Genomic DNA, 19293 nt, shown 5'->3' on the forward strand with positions numbered 1-19293 from the left:
GCTTGGCTGGTTATTTTGGCCAAAGGGTACAAACCAACAGCCTCTTTGAGTAACAGAAAATACAGTCAGTGACTGTGCTCCAGGGTGTCTATCCAAAGCCAAGCTGGCTGAGGAGTGCCCTGACTGGGCTTGGGACACCTTTCCAGACCTCCTTGCTGCCCACCTTGATGACTTTTCTTCTTGTTAGCTATCTATAGATTGTCACATTTGGGCCATAAATAGAATCCCCAGGCTAAAGGCTAGAAATTGAGAACCCAAGGTGAGGGAATCAGGCAGTAGGCAACAGTCAAGGATTGCATGTCACTGAGGAGAGGATGGCTTGGCACGAGGGAGCCAGGCAGGAATCCAAAAACCAGGGGGGGGCAACACAGCTCAAGCTTGGCAGGACATCAGACATGCAGGCAGGCAAGCCTGAACACTGGGCATGTAATTCTCTGGAGTTAGGGTGAAGAAGCTGGTCATAAAGCCAGGCAGGATGACACAGGTACAGGAGCAGTGGGTGAGGAACACAGGGAGATCCCATATGGAAGTCAAAGCAAGGCACCCAGAGCCAAGAAAGTATCCTGTGACCTGGTGCAGCCAGATTCCGAGAAACCTCCCCACTGGATGTCCAGAGCAATGATGCACAATTCCAGCCAACCCAGCCAAAACTCCCCGAGAAATGCCATTCACCCCCTCTTGTGTTGCTAATTAAAAATCATTTTGAAATCACAAGATATGCATTCATTTATGGAAAACTGGTAAAATATCATTCATTTGCTCCATTGTTAAAGATACCAAGCTGAAATAGTTTGAATGGTTGAACATCTTAAATAAATGCCATTTCCTACTTTATGTCTAGTCAGTAACTTGAGTTTGCAGCTGATAAAATGTTTCTAACTAAAAGCCCAGTGGGCTATTCTTTGATGAAACAATAGGGGGATCTTTTCTAATTAGCAGTACCCTAGGCTAACACTTTTTTTGGAAAAACAAAACAAAACTATTTCTTGGAATTGGGCACGCCCCTTGCGGTATTCTTTGTATCATTATCAAAATAACTTTCTTTCTAAGAAAAGGAAAACTTCAGTCCATTCCAGGTTGAGCTAATGAGATTTTACTGTTCTAAGTGGCCAAAGCATTTCTCAATAGAATGTCGTATTATTCATGGAATCTCTCATTTCTGTAACACTGTAATACCCAGAGATATGTGGTTTCAGCTGATAAATTATGCAGTTGTCTTTATGAGTCCCTATGCCTATACTCTCTGCCTTGGAGTCTCCGATCCTAAAAAGCAGGAAATTGTGCTTGTCTAATATCGATACATGGCACCCTGCAGGGATACATGTGACAAAAAATATGAAGTAAAGATGTCCTTGACAATAACAAATTTTAAATGGCTCACCTGACCATAGCTCCAGCTCCTAGTCTTGATGTCATTGACCTCTCCATAAAAAATTACCCCGATGTCATTCAGGACATATTCTTCTCTTTCTTTCTCATCATCCAGATACACAGCATCATCTGCATCAGAATTCAAACATAGTGACCATTACCAAACCAGGCTGTTTCCAAACACTTGCAAGTTTATTTTATTTCTAAACTGCATTTAATCAACCAAATTTTTAAAAAATGCTCTTTGTTTCATTAAGCATAGCTCATTTTCCAATATTTTAGTAAGGGTGAAGATAATCAGCATCAGAGTTCATTCGATAAATGATGACATTTGTGAGCAAAATGCTGACAAACTCTGGCTCTTTAAGTTCCAAGCAGCAGAATTAAATTGATATGTCTCATTAAACATTTTATGATTCTGGTGCATCAGTAGTTTCAGAAGTCTATAATGCTGATGTAAATCTCTAACACAAATTAAAACATAATTTCCAACCTTTTAACATTAATAGAAAACTACGTGAATTGAAAATGGTTTTTAAAACAAATCTAGGACACAGGACAAGGCAACAGCCTACTTTGTCATGTCATGTCTGTTTTGTGGCCCATCACTGGCAGGAGCAAAGCAGTAGGTCATCTTCTTTTAATGAAAGGTACTTGTCAATGTGCCAGTACGTATGTGTGTCCAACCATCTTCCCTGGCCGATGTCTTTCACTGCAAGGACTTCTCTTCCCTATGGCTAGAATCTCAGGAGGGTCATGCTCTCTATCTATCCACTTGGTCATCAATTGGATGCTTATTCCCAGGCCTGGTGGGAGAGCAGCAAAGCATCTTTAACACAGACAGGACCCTACAAGTGTAAATTGCACTCAGGAAAATGTGTGTATTTGGAACAAGCACCTAAATGCTTTTATATGAATTCTACCTCAAGGTGACAAAATAATTGATGATAATAAATGCAAAAGGAATGGTAGAATTAGAATGTTGCAATTCCTCATGAGATAATGAATCGAGATAGAAATAATTCATTAAGAAGGGAACTTCATAGCGGATGGATAAGACTAAAAATATGTGAACGGGATAATATTGATAAGCCTAAACATATGCATCTCCTGCTAGGATGAATGTCCTGGGAAGCAATGGCATGACTTATGAAGTGTTTTTCCCCCCTCCTCCAAAAAAATATGCCACTTGAAACTGAATCTGATAGAGTCTCTAGATCTAACTAGCTGCTTAACAGAAAATGCCACAGTGGTTAAAAAAAAATCCCACAGTGGTTAGAGAAACATATTTCATGACACCAGGGGATGGACTCAGCAAAATTCAGAATATGGAAAGTTCTGCTTAAAAAATGACTCCATTTCAGCAATAAGTTTGTGGCATGAAGAAACAGATGAAAAGGATTACTCTGCAGGAAAAGATTTAAGTGACATACCAACCAAATTTAATCTGCATACCTTAATCCAAATAAACTAAAAAGATAATTTTTAGACATTGGGAAAATTAAAGATGGTTCATCAGATAATACCTAGGAGCTCTTATTGATTTGTATTAGCTGCAAAGATTACACACACACACACACACACACACACACAGACACAAGCACATACATACACACATATATAGGTACATATGTATCTGTGTATACTGTGCATATGTCTATTTTTTAAAAACTGCATGCTAAAATATGCATGGGTAAACTAATATGATTACTAGAATTTGCTTGAGGATGCCAAGGCGAAAAAAAAAAAAGGCGGGGGGTGGGAAGGATAGATAAAGCAAACGTGGCAAAATCTTGATAACTATTCAGCCTGAGAGGCATATAAGTAGATATTCATTGTGCTACTCTTTCTGTTTTTGAGTTTGTCTGAAAATATTTATAAGAAAAATTAAGTTTATCAAATAAAACTCAAATACAAAATCTTTCCAATTGGATGTGAAAATTCAGTAATGTAAAGATACAAATTCGACCCACATTGGTCTATACGACCAATGTGAACCCAGCTTAACTTCTACTCAGAATTTTTGGAACTGTGCATGTTCATTCAATAGTTTATCTGGAAAAAACAACATGCAAGAAAATAGGCAGGGTGTGGTGGCTCATGCCTGTAATTCCAGCGCTTTGGGAGGCCAAGATGGGTGGATCACTTGAGGTCAGGAGTTTGAGACCAGCTTGGCCAATATGGTGAAACCACATCTCTACTAAAAATACAAAAATTAGCCAGATGTGGTGGCATGTGCCTGTAATCCCATCTCCTCAGGAGGCTGAGGCAGGAGAATCACTTGAGCCCAGGGGGTGGAGGTTGCAGTGAGCTGAGATAGCACCATTGCACTCCAGCCTGGATGACAGAGCTAGGAACTGTCTGAAAAAAAAAAAAAAAGAAAGAAGAAGAGAAAATAACCAAAAGCTAATATGTTGCAAATGAATAAAGACTGAAGGACTTGCCCAAAGGTAAGTTAAACTTTGGACCCCAATTTATAGTTTCCTGCATCTATGCCCTTTGCCATGAATCTAGTAGTTCTTCCCTCTAAATGTGGAATATCCTCTCTTGACTTTGGGCTTATTTTGGCTAATGGGGTGTTATAGCAGAAGCAAGTAGGGATATAAAATGTGACAGCACAGCTGAGCATGTGCTTATACAAATCTGCTATTACCCTGAGGAAAATATGCCCCAGCAAGCCCACTGGTCAAAAAAGGATGTGAGGCACCAGAGCAGAGAGTCTCTGGAGCTCTCAGGGAGAAACAGATCCTCTCCAGCTGTTACCACCTGAAGCGGAGGTGGCCAGTCAAGCCCAGTATAGGTGAGCCCAACCCTAGCCAAGCCCCAGATCCATGAATAAGTGCTTATTGGTGTATGCCACTGAGATTTTATAGTTCCTTCTTATGTAGCATTACTGTGAGTATAGCTAACTGCAACAAAGCTACACTTAAAACTGACATTAGCACAGTAATGGACAAATACCCAGAAGGAGCTAGATGTGTACTAAATCATACTAAAATGTATACTAAATAATAAAAATGGCACTTAAAATCAATAGGTAATAATAGATCTGATCAATTTTGACAGCTGGCTATCCATGTGAGAAAAAAAAAATAAGTCAGTAAGATCTCTCTCTTTCTCCCACCATATACAAACTCGATCCATGGATTTAAGAGTGCATTTGGGTCTCTTCCTGACAATCTTTATTTTGCCTGACAAGTTCCAGATACAAGCAGATAGAGAAACATAACATTCAATAAATATATGATAAAATGCTCGACTCCACTAATAATCAGAGACATAAAAACCAAATTAACCATGAAATCCCAATGAGATATCATAATTCTCATACCGTATGGGCAAATGCTAAAACAAATGGTGAACCATCAGTGCCAAAGAGGGTATGAAGAGCTGTATACTCTTATCTATTGTGGCCGTAGTGTAAAATAGTGTAGCCTTTTAAAAGGGCAATTAGGCAATATCTATGCAAATTTAAAATGTGAATTCACTTTGCCCAAGCAATGCTATTTCTAGATGCCTATTCTACAGACATCATTTGTACAAAATGTATGTGAAACATTCAAAATGGCATAACATGCTATAGTGAAAATGTGAAACAATCCAAAGAGTTGTAAACAAAAGACCAAAACCATGATGATAGCACCATACCAAGCAGCCATTCAAAAGAAGATGCATGTACTGCCATAGAAAATGCTCCAAGATATACTGCATGAGAAAATGAGGTACAGAGCAAAAGGCTGACACAATCTTATTTGTAGTTTAAAAAAACCTAAACTCTTTCAGTATATATATGCATATCGATATATGAAATGATAGCAAAGTATCTGTAATGATATACACAATTAAGGTTGATTTTCTCTGGGGATTCTCTAAGATTGGAAGATTGGTGAAAAGAAAAGTTTACTTTTAGTCATACATATGTACATGTGCGTTTATTTGAAAAGAATGATATATTCAAATAGTTGTTTAAAAATGAAAAGCACTGGAAATACTTTAAATGAATGACGTTACAACAAAGCGTTAATTGTTGGTGTCTCTGATTTGTAGATCTTTGAGCTCCTTTTTATGCTTTTATTAATTTGTATTTCTATAAGGAGACTTTTTCCATCAGAAAAAGCTATTTTTAAATGTGTTTCCATTTAAGTGAAGCTACCCATTTAATAAAAGACTAACAAGTTCAACTTTTACGCATTAGTTTTCTTTAAGAGCAATAAGGTTGTGCTTTTTTATTATCCATGTCCTCAGACACAACTTTTTTCTCCTTCTTTAAGTCTCCCTGAACCCTTTCCTTTCCAGCAGAGATGGAATCTTGCTCCCTTAGTGCCCCACGGAGGCTGGGGTAATATTTATCCCACCGTACGGACATTACTGTTTAATTATTATATTTTATTGAACAAGCATGTGTTTAAGTCTCTACTATTTAATTTTTTTTAAGTAGTAGCATGTAAATAAGCATTGTTATACTGATAATTTACTGACAGGAACTTTCTAAGTGCTTTATAACAAGACCCATGAACTCATCAACACTCATAACAACCTTGTGAGAAAGGTAGCCCCATTTCATTGAAGAGGAAACTGAGGCAAAGAGAAACACAACTTTTCCAAGGTCATATAGCTATGGAGTTGTGAAGCTAGGATTTGAATAAGCTGTCTTTCAAATAGTCTGTGGCTCTTGGGTCCAAGAGATTGAATGACTGCATCCCCAGCCCCCAGCACTGTGTCTTGGAATATGGTAGGAAATCAATCAATGTCTACTGAAAGAATGAGAGATGGGGACGATGTCTGGAGCTTAGAGAGTAAGGGAGAAGTCCAAGAAAATGAAGGATTTACCTTTGGGCTTTGGGTTAGTATTGATGGGATGTGATAAATTTAGGTGGCAAAGCATGAACAGAGAGGAGTTCTGGAGCTTCAGACTAGGCCACCTTTTCCCTTCCAATGCTTGAATTAAACCTCACCTCAAACAGCCAGACATTATCATGAATCCACAATACAGCAAGGAAGTCAAATAGGAAGTCTTGATTTTAATTTTAAATTTATTTATGATTTTAAAAGGAAGATTGAGGGTGGAAAGCGATGCTTTATTTCCCCTGTTTTTACTCAGATCTGTCACTTTAAAATACAGATGTCCAAAGCAAGTTTAAAAAAAATACATCACGATGGAAACTCCAAAATACTCCCTATGCTTGGAAGGCTAACAAAAATAGAAAAATGTAATCATTTGCTCCTGGAGATTTTTGCTGTTGGCTTTTTGTTGGTGTTTTTGTTTGTTTTTAAATTTTTGGTTAGCTTTAGTGGGGTGGGGTTTTACTAAGTTTCAGGGGGAAGCTAGTTCTTCACTTAGTAAAATGGAAGACTAGACTAATAGCAAAAACAGACCAACAAACAACTTACTATTGTAGAAACCCAAAGATTTGGACTAGTAGAAGGTAGAAGTGTATGTGAGGCTTGTGTGGAATGTGGGAGCTGGAAGCTATACTTAACTAAGTGAAGTCTGAGGGAAGAAATAAGATCTACACAGCTCCCAGAGTAGGAGTGGCTGCAGCATGGACCAACTGACAACTCTTTGAGTGTATGTGGCCTGTGGCAGACAGGCGCCATTACAATAAAACTCCAGAGAAAACAGATTACACATGGCACCACTGGTAAGTGTGACACAGCACCTCCATCCACTGCCCAGAGCAGCCCCGTCACCAGAACAGACCTTCGAAACGCCTCGTAAATAACCACCCTTGTAGGCTGACAAACAATTTACAAGAGGCAAATAGTGAAGAATAATGACCTCATTAATTTTGCTGTTTATCTGGTGGGAATAGTAGGGTAGTTAAGAAAGAAAAGAGCAGACCAAGAAATTTTAGGGTGGATTTCGGTCACCCTCTGTCCTCCCCACCCAGAGACGATAAGGATTTATAACAAATATGTAAAAACAAATGCTGAACCTATTTATTTTAGTATCTGTACGACCTCTTTGCCAGAAGGAGGATCATTCATCCCTGCATGGGCTAATACATTCCTTCTGCTTATTTACATGTCATTTCAAAGTCAGAGCAAGTTCCATTTCCTTGGTCATTAGGCTCAAGACGAGCAAAGGGAGCCCAGGAATTAAACAAAACTATGGTGCCAGGAGAGGTGTCCTACTAGGTCTCTTTAAACAGTTTAAACCAGAGTTTGATGTCGTTTCTAAATCTTAAGAAGGAATAATGGTTTTGCCCTTCAAAAAGGCAAAATGTGTCACCATTTAGGGAAGGAAGGAATTTACAGTAAGGGGATTAGGAATCACTTCCACTTGCTTCCCCCTTTATATAAAAGCTGAGCACCACTAAAAAGAGGTAAGATTCATTCTGGGAGTGTGTAATCGTTCTTAGAGGGAGTGTCTTGGTCCGCAGAGTAAATGTGACTCAGGACTAGTGTCATCATGATATGTTTTTCCATCACAAAGTACATCAAAGGAGTGGCAAATCCTAACAGGCTGTGTGCGCTGCGGCATACCAGGAGTAACTTCCTGTCAGTGGGAGTTGTGAGCATATTAAGGAATGGCATTTCTAGAGTCTGAGATTTTTATTCTGGAAGGATCCAAACTCACTGCCTTCCTAAAACAGTTCAGTACAGCCACTCCAGAGACCTTGCTTGCCTACCTATTAACACTGGAATGGAACCGACCTATGCAGCACAGCAAGTGGTTCTTCCACAGTCAGTTGAGTCTGCCTGTTCCCTTTTAGCCCCTTGGGTATGAAGTGGAGTAGTTTGCTAGGAATGGTATCCTCAGAATAACAATGACTAACACCCCCTCTGTTGGAGACCCTTGAGCCTGGACCAGAATTTGCACCCTCAAGCTACCGCCATTCATCCATCAACTGCAGATATTGATAGCATATCTCCCGCCTTGCTCACAACAACACAATTACCCGTGCATAGTACAACAAAGTTTACATTCCTTTTAAACACATTGCATTACATCTCACACCAGCTTGAGAAGGTTATTGGATTTGTGCTAACTTGACTGTTTTGCTAGTTAAGGACTTTGTAGAGTACTGAAATATCTTCAGAAGACAGACTATTATTCATGAAGCAATTCTACAAAGAAAATGTCAGAGCTTCTTTACTTAGCACATATCCTCTAAGGGAGCCTGTGCCCTTGTTGGCATGCTTTAATTTTCTTCCCAGAGAAAGCTTTCATTTGATCTTGTAAATATCAACTTGAATGTATGTATGTATTTATTTATTTATTATGGCAGAACTTTCCACATTGATTAGGTCATCAGAGAATCTTCTTGGTTGGCCATGTACTGTTTTTTCTTATGCTACACAAGGCCAGATACTGATGGCTTTTGTTTTAAAAATATAAGCACTTACCCTGACTGAGTCAGGATGCCCAAGTGTCAGCCCCAGTTTGTTTCTTAACTTTCTATAGTACTTTGGGAAATGCACATAACATCACAGAACCTGCTTTCTCTCCTGAAATCTGAATCTAATAATCATTTCCTTGTCTCTCAGAGTGGTGATTATCAATTCAGTTCAGCAAACATTTACTAAACATCAACTCAATTACAGGTACCATGAAAGAATGAATGAGATAAGGATTATGTCTTCCAAACACACTACCTAGGGGGATACTGGCTATGACCACTCTTTGAAGAGTATGAGAGACTCTACAAGAAAGGAATTGTAAACCACATGAATTGGTGGATGAATGTGACCCTGCATTTGACACTTCCAATCATGCCTTTTCTAGAAACAACTTGTAAAGACCTTCCCACCTTGCTCCTTGGGTCGCCTACACGCCATTGAAAAGAAGGTTTACTTTGAGCTCCCTGGGATCCCTTCTGATTACAGAGCCACACCAAATGATCCTTGCTTGGCATAAAAAGCACAATAAGCCTCTAAGTGATTCAGACACTGGGAAGAATGATACCCACTATTTTATTTAAGAGAAGTATTGAGTAAATAAGGGCTAAAATTTTGCATACGCTTCATTAAAACCATAAAAATTCAATTAACCAACTATTTGATTGTTATTCTTTTTTATTTTTTAATTATTCTTTAAGTTCTGGGGTACATGTGCAGACATGCAGGTTTGTTGCATAGGTATACATGTGCCATGATGGTTTGCTGCACCCATCAATCTGTCATCTATTTACATTAGGTATTTTTCCTAATGCTCTCCCTTCCCTCAGCCCCCCACCTCTAGACAGGCTCTAGTGTGTGATGTTCCCCTCTCTGAGTCCATGTGTTCTCATTGTTCAACTTCCACTTATGAGTGAGAACATGGGGTGTTTGGTTTTCTGTTCCTGTGTTAGTTTGCTGAGAATGATGGTTTCCAGCTTCATCCATGCCCTTCTGCAAACACTGTTCTGGGCGCTAGGCAGGGTGCAAGGCTAAGTCACTGGCTAGTCTCTCCTCATTCCCCAAATAGGTTGGAGTCCCCTGTTTTACATTCTTGTTGTGCACTGACTTATTTTAGTATTTTTTACAATTGTAATTAGTTTTTTATTAGGAGCTCATCTGTAAAATCCTTGCTAGAAGCTATACGAAGATTGTGTCTGCCTTTTTCACTGCCATATTCCCAGTACCTAATTCAGTATTGACTCTGAATTTTTATGAATGAATGCATAATACTATTGTACTATGCACAGGTAATTGTGTTGTCATGGGCGTGGGATGAGACATACTATCAATATTTGTGGATTGATGGATGAATGGCTCCAGCCTGAGGGTTTAAATTCTGCTCTGGGCTCAATAATCTCCAAGAGAAGGGATGGTGGTCATTTTTACTCTGCGGACATCAGTCCTGGTGACTTACTCTATTCTGTACAAAAGGGGCTAAAAAGACCAATATAATGACAAAAGCAAATAGACTAAGGGTAAATTTAATAATAAAATACAAGTGGGTAGTATTTATTTATTTGTTATGAAAAGCATCCAAATAATTGGAAACATATCGATTTCTTCATATTAAACTGATTTCTTTGTTTAAAGAAAAATGAAAAAAAAAACACTGAATAAAAAGGAAATATTAGATGCTAATTTGGTGTCAGATGCTAAGAGAGAGAGAGAAATGCACACACGCAGCCCCCACAGACACACTCTTCTCAGCACGTGGAATATGTTTTTGACTTTTCTCAAGATGGTAAAGTCTGAGACTACATTTACAATTTACGTGTAATGATAGGGTGCAACTAATCTAAAGAGTATTTACCTGGGATTATTAAATCCACACAGCAAATATTTATTAAACCTCAAGTGTGCCAGAGGCTGTGGATACAAGGCTGAATCAGGTAAGGGGGAATGGAGTGGGGAAGCAACGTCTCAGGAGGAGGAAGATCCCTTAAAGGCCACTGATGCCCAATTAAAAATACAGCTCAGTACTTCCCCAGAATACTAGGCGCAGATATCAGAAATCTAAATCTTTCAGAACCTGCTATCTGGCACGAGTGCTAGACTACCAAACCAGAATATTCTATATTTAAATAGTGAAATACATTCAATAATTCAGAGTTCCTGATAGCTAGAAAAACATGATGAATTCATAATAACTTCCCATCTCACTTCTGCTGCCTTTGTGGGTACAATTCTCTCTAACACCTCACAGAAGGGTTTCCTCCCAGAAGGGACTCGAAGCCTGGTTAGCACCACTAAACTAAAAACTAAGCAATTATTCTCCCTGCATGCACCCCTGCCTTCACTGGTGTGGCATTGCTATTGATCCCCATTAATGATTTAGTGATTAAGGAGGATAAATTGCCTGTGAATGCAAAGCAGGCTGAAGGGCCCTCAGGAGCACAGCTGAGCATTCTCCTATCAATAAGTGCTGTGCGTGCTGCTGTAATTTTCAGACCAGTGCCCTGTGCCACCTCAGATGAAAATCTTGTTCATCTGGCTCTCTTTTGACAATTTCTGGAAGCAGTTTTCTTTCTTGTCTTCTGCTATCTTTTTCATATGGGCAACAGTCTCACCCGTCTCTTTTGACCTACTTTCCAATTACCAGGCTATACCACTGAGTCCTTTGTTACGCATTAACACACACAAGCATGAAACTGCAGGTGATTGCTGGGCTACAGTGCACGTGCTTGTGTGTAGGGGGTTCATCATCTTGTTCCCTTTTTGGGTTATGCTTTGCGTGCTAGACTGGGAAAACCACACAACGAGTACATGAGGAGATGACCTCTTTCTCTCGTTTCATTTTTTAAAAATGTGTGCAGTGCCCAAAAGCATGGTTGTTGGAGAAGACTAATGAACAAAATAATGCACAGGATCCCTCTGCATTAAGGCAGGAGAATTTGCTCCTGAGACAGATGGGAGAGAAGAGTTTGGAGAATAAAGAAGACCAGCAGGAGAGAGAGAGAAGGGGTGGTAAGGAGGAGAAATACTGGAATTAGGTTCAGGATAGAGCCACTGAAATTTTAAGAAGAGGAAATTATACTTTCCTGAGTTTTAAAATTATTGCTTATTGTTTTTCTTTCTTGTTAGACAGGCTGGCCGGGCTGCCTTGAACTCCTAGGCTCAAACAATCCTCCTGACTCAGGTTCCCAAGTAGCTGGGACTGCAGGCTACTCTGGGTGCCATGCCCAGTTTTATTGCTTTGCGATTATTAGGAAACCAGGGGTCCTCTAATTGTTGGCCCCAACCAGCAGCAAGAGCATCTTCCAGTAACTGGTTGGAAATGCAAGTTCTCAGGCCAGACCTCAGACCTACTCAACCTGAGGGCGCTGCACAGAAATGTCTGAACAAGCCCTCCAGATGATTCTGATGTGCTCTGAGCTTGTTGACCACAGAGAGCATCCTTCCTCTTCTCACCCTCCATCCTAAGCTGCAGTTAGGGTCTGGGCATTCACAGATGTTGTGTGTGACTGTTTTTGCTTTTACTGCCGACATTGAAATTGAAGGTGAAGGTTGAGTTTCTCACTTGCAGCAGCACAAGGGGAAGTAGGGTTCCTAGAGGCAGAGGCAGCCATGAGGTCAGAAATCCCTAAGGAATTTGCAGAGATGTCTGGGCCTCCACAGGTCAAGGAATGAGGAGGGATTGTGCTAGTTTGCCCTGTGTTCTGGAAGCAGGGAAGATCCTCCCGGCACGTATTTGTAATAAGCTCACCTTCCACCTTCCAGATGACTAGCTCACATCTTTCCTATAAAGCCTCTCATGCCCTTCTTTGCTGCTGCTTCTCAACGCATGACTTTGCCTTATGCTTCACTGACAAAAAAAAAAAAAAAAAAAAAAAAAAAAAAGAGTCACAAAATGGTAACAACCTATTTTTCCATTAAACTAGAAAATCTGTACCCCCTCCGGGGAGGGTAAATAGCCTTACCCATCACAGGCCCTTCACCTGTTCCCTGGATTCCAACCACTCAAAAGATTTCAATCCTAAAACTTCACCTTCGTTCCCAGAATTGCCTGCAGAGCTTTTAAAAACCTTGAAGCCCAGGCTGCACTCCAGAGCAATTACCTAAGGATGCTTACGTTGAGGACTGAGGTATCTGTAGTTTCAAAGCTTCCCAGATGATTGCAATGTGCAGCCAAGACTGTGAACCACTGTCCTCTCTTTGGATTGCAAACTCTCCTTCCTGCTTCCCCTCCATCACCATAAAATAACACCCACCCTCTCTTGTCTTTAAAAAAAATTCTCCTCTGACCTTCAATCAACATCTAGGTGCTGCAGAAAGTCTTGAGAAAGGTGCCATTTCCTGTGGTCTTCCCTCCTGTTTACAGCACAGCCTGTGACCATCTCCCTGGCCTCTGTCCCCATTACTTTAGCAAAACGGTCCTTTTCAAGAACATTGAAGACATCCAGTCTCCACACTATATGACCACTTTCCTACCCTATCCTATTCCGCTAATCATAGCATTCAACGGTGTTACCTGCTGTCTTGAATCTATCGATGTATCCGGCTCTAGGCTCTTTTGATCTTCTTGTGCCTCACTGACTGCTCCTGCTCAGTCTCCTTTGCTGGCTTCTCCTTTGTCTTGACTCTTACTTGTTAATGACTCTGAATCATTTTTGTTCATTATTGTTCCTAACTGTGCCCATGTTTGCATGTCTAGCTCAGCCATCTCCTCTGAGTTCTAGATTCACTTTATTCAGGTGCTTACTTGACATTTTCACTTGGATGTCTCATAGACATCACCAAATTAACATTTCTGAATATAACTCTTAGCTTCACCCCTAGTGCTTCCCCTCCACTTCCCACAGTCTTCCCAGCTCTGAAAACGACACCACTGTCAGCCCAATTGGCCAAACAAGAAATCTAGAATTATTCTTGAGTCCTCTCATTTCTTTACTTCTCATCTTCGATCCCTGTGCAATTTGTTTGAAATACAAAATAGATCTCTGATCTAATACCTTCTCATCCCCACTGGTACCACCATAGTTTAGTCCATCATCATCTTTGTCCTAGACCACAGCTTCCAAATTGGTCTCTGGTTTTTGTCCCACCTTTCTCTAATCCTTTCTATGCACTGAAAACCTAGGGGAGGTCCCCTTATAGCCTCTAGGACAAACGCACCTCTAGACCTAAGTGACTCTTTCGGAACAGAGGTATCTGGAAGCTGCTCATCATGGATACAACTGAAGATCAAGGCAGCAATTAGGTTATTATACTGCTCCTCCTGAATAGTTATCCTTAAAGTTAACATTTCAGGCAACATGACGAACCCTTTTCCCCTCAAGAAGAGTGGCCACATAAGTTGAAACGTATGCAGACACGTATCCCATTTCACACACATTATACAATCCAGAAAAGCTGCAAACAAGCCAAGGTCTGGGTAAATTATAGCATTCCTGAAATTTTCCGGAGTTCTGAACAGTTATATGAAGTCTATGATTTTCTTTTTTTAATACAAAGAACGTAAATAACAAACTCCTGATTAATTTATAAGTATAGATTTTTAAATACAATTTTCTCAGAATAGGCTGCTTCCTACATACTCTCCATCTCATTCTCTTTGCTTACTTCTCCTCTACTGGACTCCTAAATGACGGTGTTCCTGAAGGGTGGATACTATATCTCATTTCCTTCTTTATCTATATTTTCTTCCTAGGTGCAGACCACTCCCAAATACACATCTCTGATTTTCCTCTTCAGATTCACATACCTACTTGTCATTTCTGCTTGTCTGTCTATGGTTATCTCCAACTTAACATATTCAAAATCTTAATTTATATATCAGTAACTCTGATTCTCTCAGTCTTTTTCATTTTTGTAATGTCACCTCATCAACCAGTTGCAAAATGCCTTTTATCTGGTTGATAAGATAACTACCAACAAGAGTTCATTTTTGAACTGCAAATGCCCAGTTAACATTTCCTGTTACCATTTACCTTGAATATCTGTCTCATAGGTAGGAGTCCTGGATACAAGATGATGAGAATGGAGATACGGGGAGTGTAGGAATAGCTTAGTGTCATTTGCCAACACTAGTAGAACAGGTAACTCCCAAGCCACACAGGGCATGGTGGTTCATGACTGTAATCCTAACATTTTGGGAGGCTAAGGCAGGAGCACTGCTTGAGCCCAGGAGTTTGAGACCAGCCTGGGCAACATGGTGAGACCACGTCTCTACAAAAAGTAAATAAATATAAATATTAATCAAAGAAAAGGTCAGTAGGACCAAGATGTATGTTCTAGGTAAGTAGCAAATATTTTTGTCCACTTTTCTATATCTAGGACAGATTAACCCTGATTGAAATGCAACTTTCACATACAAGGGTCATTCAAAATCAGCAATAATGTAGGCTCATTTTGGAACATGTTAGAGGTGGTGCACATGGGGTAGGATGTCATGGAAAGTCTCCTACCCCCCATCTGAGCTTTTATAGCTTTCACTGCCTTATTTCCTAAGACCTACAAGTGGTTTCTCCCGCATCGATGCTGCTGCAACATCAGTATCTGCCTCTGGAATTTAAAACAGCCCTATACCAAGTATGGAAGCAGAGAAGAAGCAAGAAAGAGCAGAGACGAAGATGAGAAGAAAATTCTGTGTGTGACTGAGGCCCAAAAGAGAACTGATAGAGAAATCATTGAACTTGACTGAGTTTATTTGAATATAACTAGATTAAGCTTCTGCTGCAGACAGAAAGACTGAAAATAGCACTAGAGATCCAGTTGTATTGTATTAAAGTATAGTTACATCTTTGCACATCCAGAGTTACGGTTTGCAGAATTTGCACCCACTATGCTCATAAACAAGTTTGTGGAATCCTTTAGATGTGTAGACTTTCTGTTCTTAAAGCAGGGGGATAGAGAAGTTAGTTTCACTATGAACAGTGTTGACTTTATTTTATTTTTCTGAAGTCAGAGTTATAGACTCTAATAATTTTGATAGTCAAGTTTAATAAGCCCAGCCTGATTATAGAACAAAAGCATCCAAAGGTTATACCATCAACATGTATTAGGTTGCTGCAAAGGTAATTGCGGTTTTTGCAATTACTTTTAATTACAAAAACTGCAGTTAAATAGTTCCATAAATAACTGTGCGATTTTACATAACCTTCAATTAATCCCAAAATAAATGCATATCAGCATTGACTTCACATAGAGGTTTTATCCACATATACACTGAGGATGAGTTTTCTATCTTGCTCGTTTAATCATTAAAATAGTATATGCAGGAGAGGTACATGTCTTTAGAATAATCTTGCTACCCCCCAAAAAAGAGATGTATTGGAAGTACATGAACTTTTTTTCCAAGACAGGGTCTTGCTCTGTTGCCCAGGCTGGAGTGCAGTGGCACGATCATTGCTCACTGTAATCTAACTCCTGAACTCAAGCAATCCTCCCACTTCAGCCTCCCAAGTAGCTGGGAGTAAGGTGGGCACCACCACACCTAACTAATTTTTAATTTTTATTTCTTAGAGACTAGGTATTGAACTCCTGGCCTTAAGTGATCCTTTCATCTTGGCCTCCCAAAGAACTGGGATTATAGGCATGTGCCATGTGACCCTGCCAAATAGATGAATTTTTAAATGAGAAAACTAAATGCCTGCCTCTTACCTTCACACCAAGGATTGAAGAGAATGTACGTGTCTGTTTCTGGGTTTCGACGGGTTCGAAGTATGCCATAGGGGGTCCAGACAGCAACATACATGCGGAATTTCCCCACGATACATTCGGGGGAAGACTGGACGGACAGCCGCACAGAACTGTCCTCTCTCATGACAACCTTGGCCCCCCACTTTCCACTTTGAAACTCTGAGACTATAGGCACTGGGATGTAGGTTCCCTTGTTCTCCTGCGGGTATCGACCTATGAGAAGAAAGAAGAAATCCTGGGTTAGATTGATTTCACAAGCCACTTTTGTTCTCACTCTGTTATCTTATAGCTGAAGGGACAGGAGTAATCATTAGACTTGAAATCATAAAACTTAGATTTGAAGTATATTTCCGCTACCAATTAGCTGCATCATAGTAATTGATTTTCTTAACTTCTGCAAGGCTTGAATTTGTCATGTCTACAAAAAACCCCAAATAAAAAGATTTCTAGAGAATTTTGTTGGTTAGACAATGAATTCAAATAAGATGTAAAAACACTAATTTTAATGGAAAAACAAAGCTTATAACCGTAAGGTTATTCCCTGAATTTCAGCCTTCTAAAAAGTTAGAATTGTTATATCAAGTGGAAGTAATATTAGTAATCCAACCCTAATTTTAGGGCCATAACATGAAAGGTTTTTATTTATTCTGAATATAGTTTCTTTATTTTTTATGATATTATCTAGAATATGATTATACTTATAGGTTGCCTTATGTAACCATTTCCTTATTCAACTTAAAAATGTGTTTGTTGCCAATCTCATTAGTGATTTAGGCTTTTGTCATGGACAGTGGTTAAGAGTTGAGGTTCCATTGGCAAAGAATCTAGCTTTGAAACTTGACTCCATGACTTCTAACCCTGGCAACCTTTGGCAAATTATTTGACCTTTACAAATCTTTATTTCCTTCCATTTTTCTTCATCAGTAAATGAGAATACTACTACTACTACTTATCTCATAGAAAAAGAGAATAAAGTAACATATGTAAGATGCTTTGCACATAACTTTTCATGCATAACAAATACTTGGACATTTTTAGCTGTTATTTTAATAGAAGTTTAAACATCAGGGCATTTTACCATATTTTCATGCTCATTATACTTTATATATACACTGTCTCAAGGTTAATCTTGTTTTTCTTTATTGTTGTCATTTGGACCAAATTCCTATTTCATAGTCATAAACTCAGAACTAAGTTTTACCATTAGGTTCTGGAACTAGGTGCGGAAATTCAACCTCATGGCATTCTTTAAATCATTGGCTCACAGAGTAAAAGTTTACAGTTTAGTTTACAGGGTAATCAAGTTTATAGACAGATTTCTTAATAATTTCATATACAGGATAATCAAACTTAGAGATATTTTAAACTGAAACAAATCATTTATTTACAAACTTTTCCAAAATGTAACAGATGAATTATTCTTGACTAAGAAACATACAAACCAGGCAAATCTGCAAATTATTTTTATAGCAAACAGAAGAAACTTCAAGAGCAAAACTTATTTACTTCAGTTGCTTTCTATAAAGCATGTAGAGGATTCCACATTAATGCTTCATTTTTAGCCCCCCTAATTACTAATTTCAAAGGTCTTTAAAAGAGTCTTTGGTGGTCATATTGTCAGAGAGAGAACATTCTAAGGAGGTGGTTACATAAGTTACTGCTATGTAATTCTGTGAGGATGCTTAAGCTTAATGAAAATAATGATTTACATAGTGCAAACCACTGAGAAAGATTAGAACTTCAACACATTGCTATTAGGAGTATCAGTTATACCACTCAGAATGAATATCACATATACTCATCATAAATCTGGCATATACTCATCATAAATCCGGCACAGATTTAAACATTGTTTTCTGCCTAGGTGGCACAGCATCTAAGTAATGCTCTTGCAGACACACGGGACTCACCCACTCAGGAGCCCCTTCATAAAGCCTCCCACATAAACATGTTTGTTCCAGAGGCAACTCTGCACCCGTCTCCTGTTTCTCTTCCCTCTCTGTGCATACTCAGTCTCAGGATGAGCTTGCCCTTTCCCCTAGAAGCTTTGTTGTTCTCTGGAACCCCTTTCACTGCTGACATGCAGACATCAAAGGCAATCTTGCCAGGTAAATGGAACCCATAATCCATTTATTACAGTGGTTCCCAGCAGCTGTTGCCACTAACTACTGATTCAGATTTAGAATACACAGTATTTAAAAACATGCAAGGTTAGTAAAAATAAACGTACAGAGATAAAAATCTATGTGTTAATGACAGATTTTTTAAAAAATAAGGAATGAAAGGAATTTTAAAGCTAATTATGTAAGGATGCACTTTGGGGAATAGCCAAGAACTAGAGGAGTACATCTGAAAGCACTCTGTACCTGCTATGTGCTCAAACTCAGCTTCAACTCTGTGCTAACTTCCACTTTGATTTTAAAAGCTTCACTTTTGTACTAACTTCTACTTTTGTTGGGAAGATTGAAAGAATGAAGATGATCACTAGTGTACACTATTACACTTTAAGAATTCAACGACTCATATTAGTTTCACATATCAAATCCAAGTTATACAAAAATAGTAAAGCAAAAGGAAAGCTATATTTTTTCATGCTGCTTTGAATCCAGTAATCACCTAATTTAAAGACTACTTTGGACATTTTTTATTTATATATTGATATTGCATAATATGTGCTAGACATTATCCTAAGTGCTAGGGATACAACAGTGAATAAAACAGACAATAACTTCTGTACTCATAGAGCTTATATTCCCCCCCCCCAAAAAAAAAAAAACCTTAAAGCCGGCGGTTTATCATGTTCTTATTAACCCTTTATTCTCTATAACAAACAATGAGAAGGAAATCATTATCATGATCCTAATTTGACAATTCAGGAAAACAAGACACAGAGTCATTAAA

General features: G+C 39.0%; 1 protein-coding gene across 2 annotated transcripts in view; it reads right to left on the reverse strand.

Annotated features, from left to right (window-relative positions):
- The window catches only part of F13A1 (coagulation factor XIII A chain), a 173931-nt gene that overhangs the window by 102862 nt on the left and 51776 nt on the right, over positions 1-19293 (reverse strand). For both annotated transcript variants that reach the window (XM_010338078.3, XM_010338077.3), the window contains exons 4-5: positions 16354-16605; positions 1382-1500 (exon numbers count right to left, since the gene is read on the reverse strand). In XM_010338078.3, coding sequence (XP_010336380.1) covers positions 1382-1500; positions 16354-16605 — 371 coding nt within the window. The remainder of the gene's footprint in view (positions 1-1381; positions 1501-16353; positions 16606-19293) is intronic.

This window comes from Saimiri boliviensis, chromosome 4 (assembly GCF_048565385.1).
Source record: "Saimiri boliviensis isolate mSaiBol1 chromosome 4, mSaiBol1.pri, whole genome shotgun sequence".
Lineage (NCBI taxonomy): Eukaryota > Metazoa > Chordata > Mammalia > Primates > Cebidae > Saimiri > Saimiri boliviensis.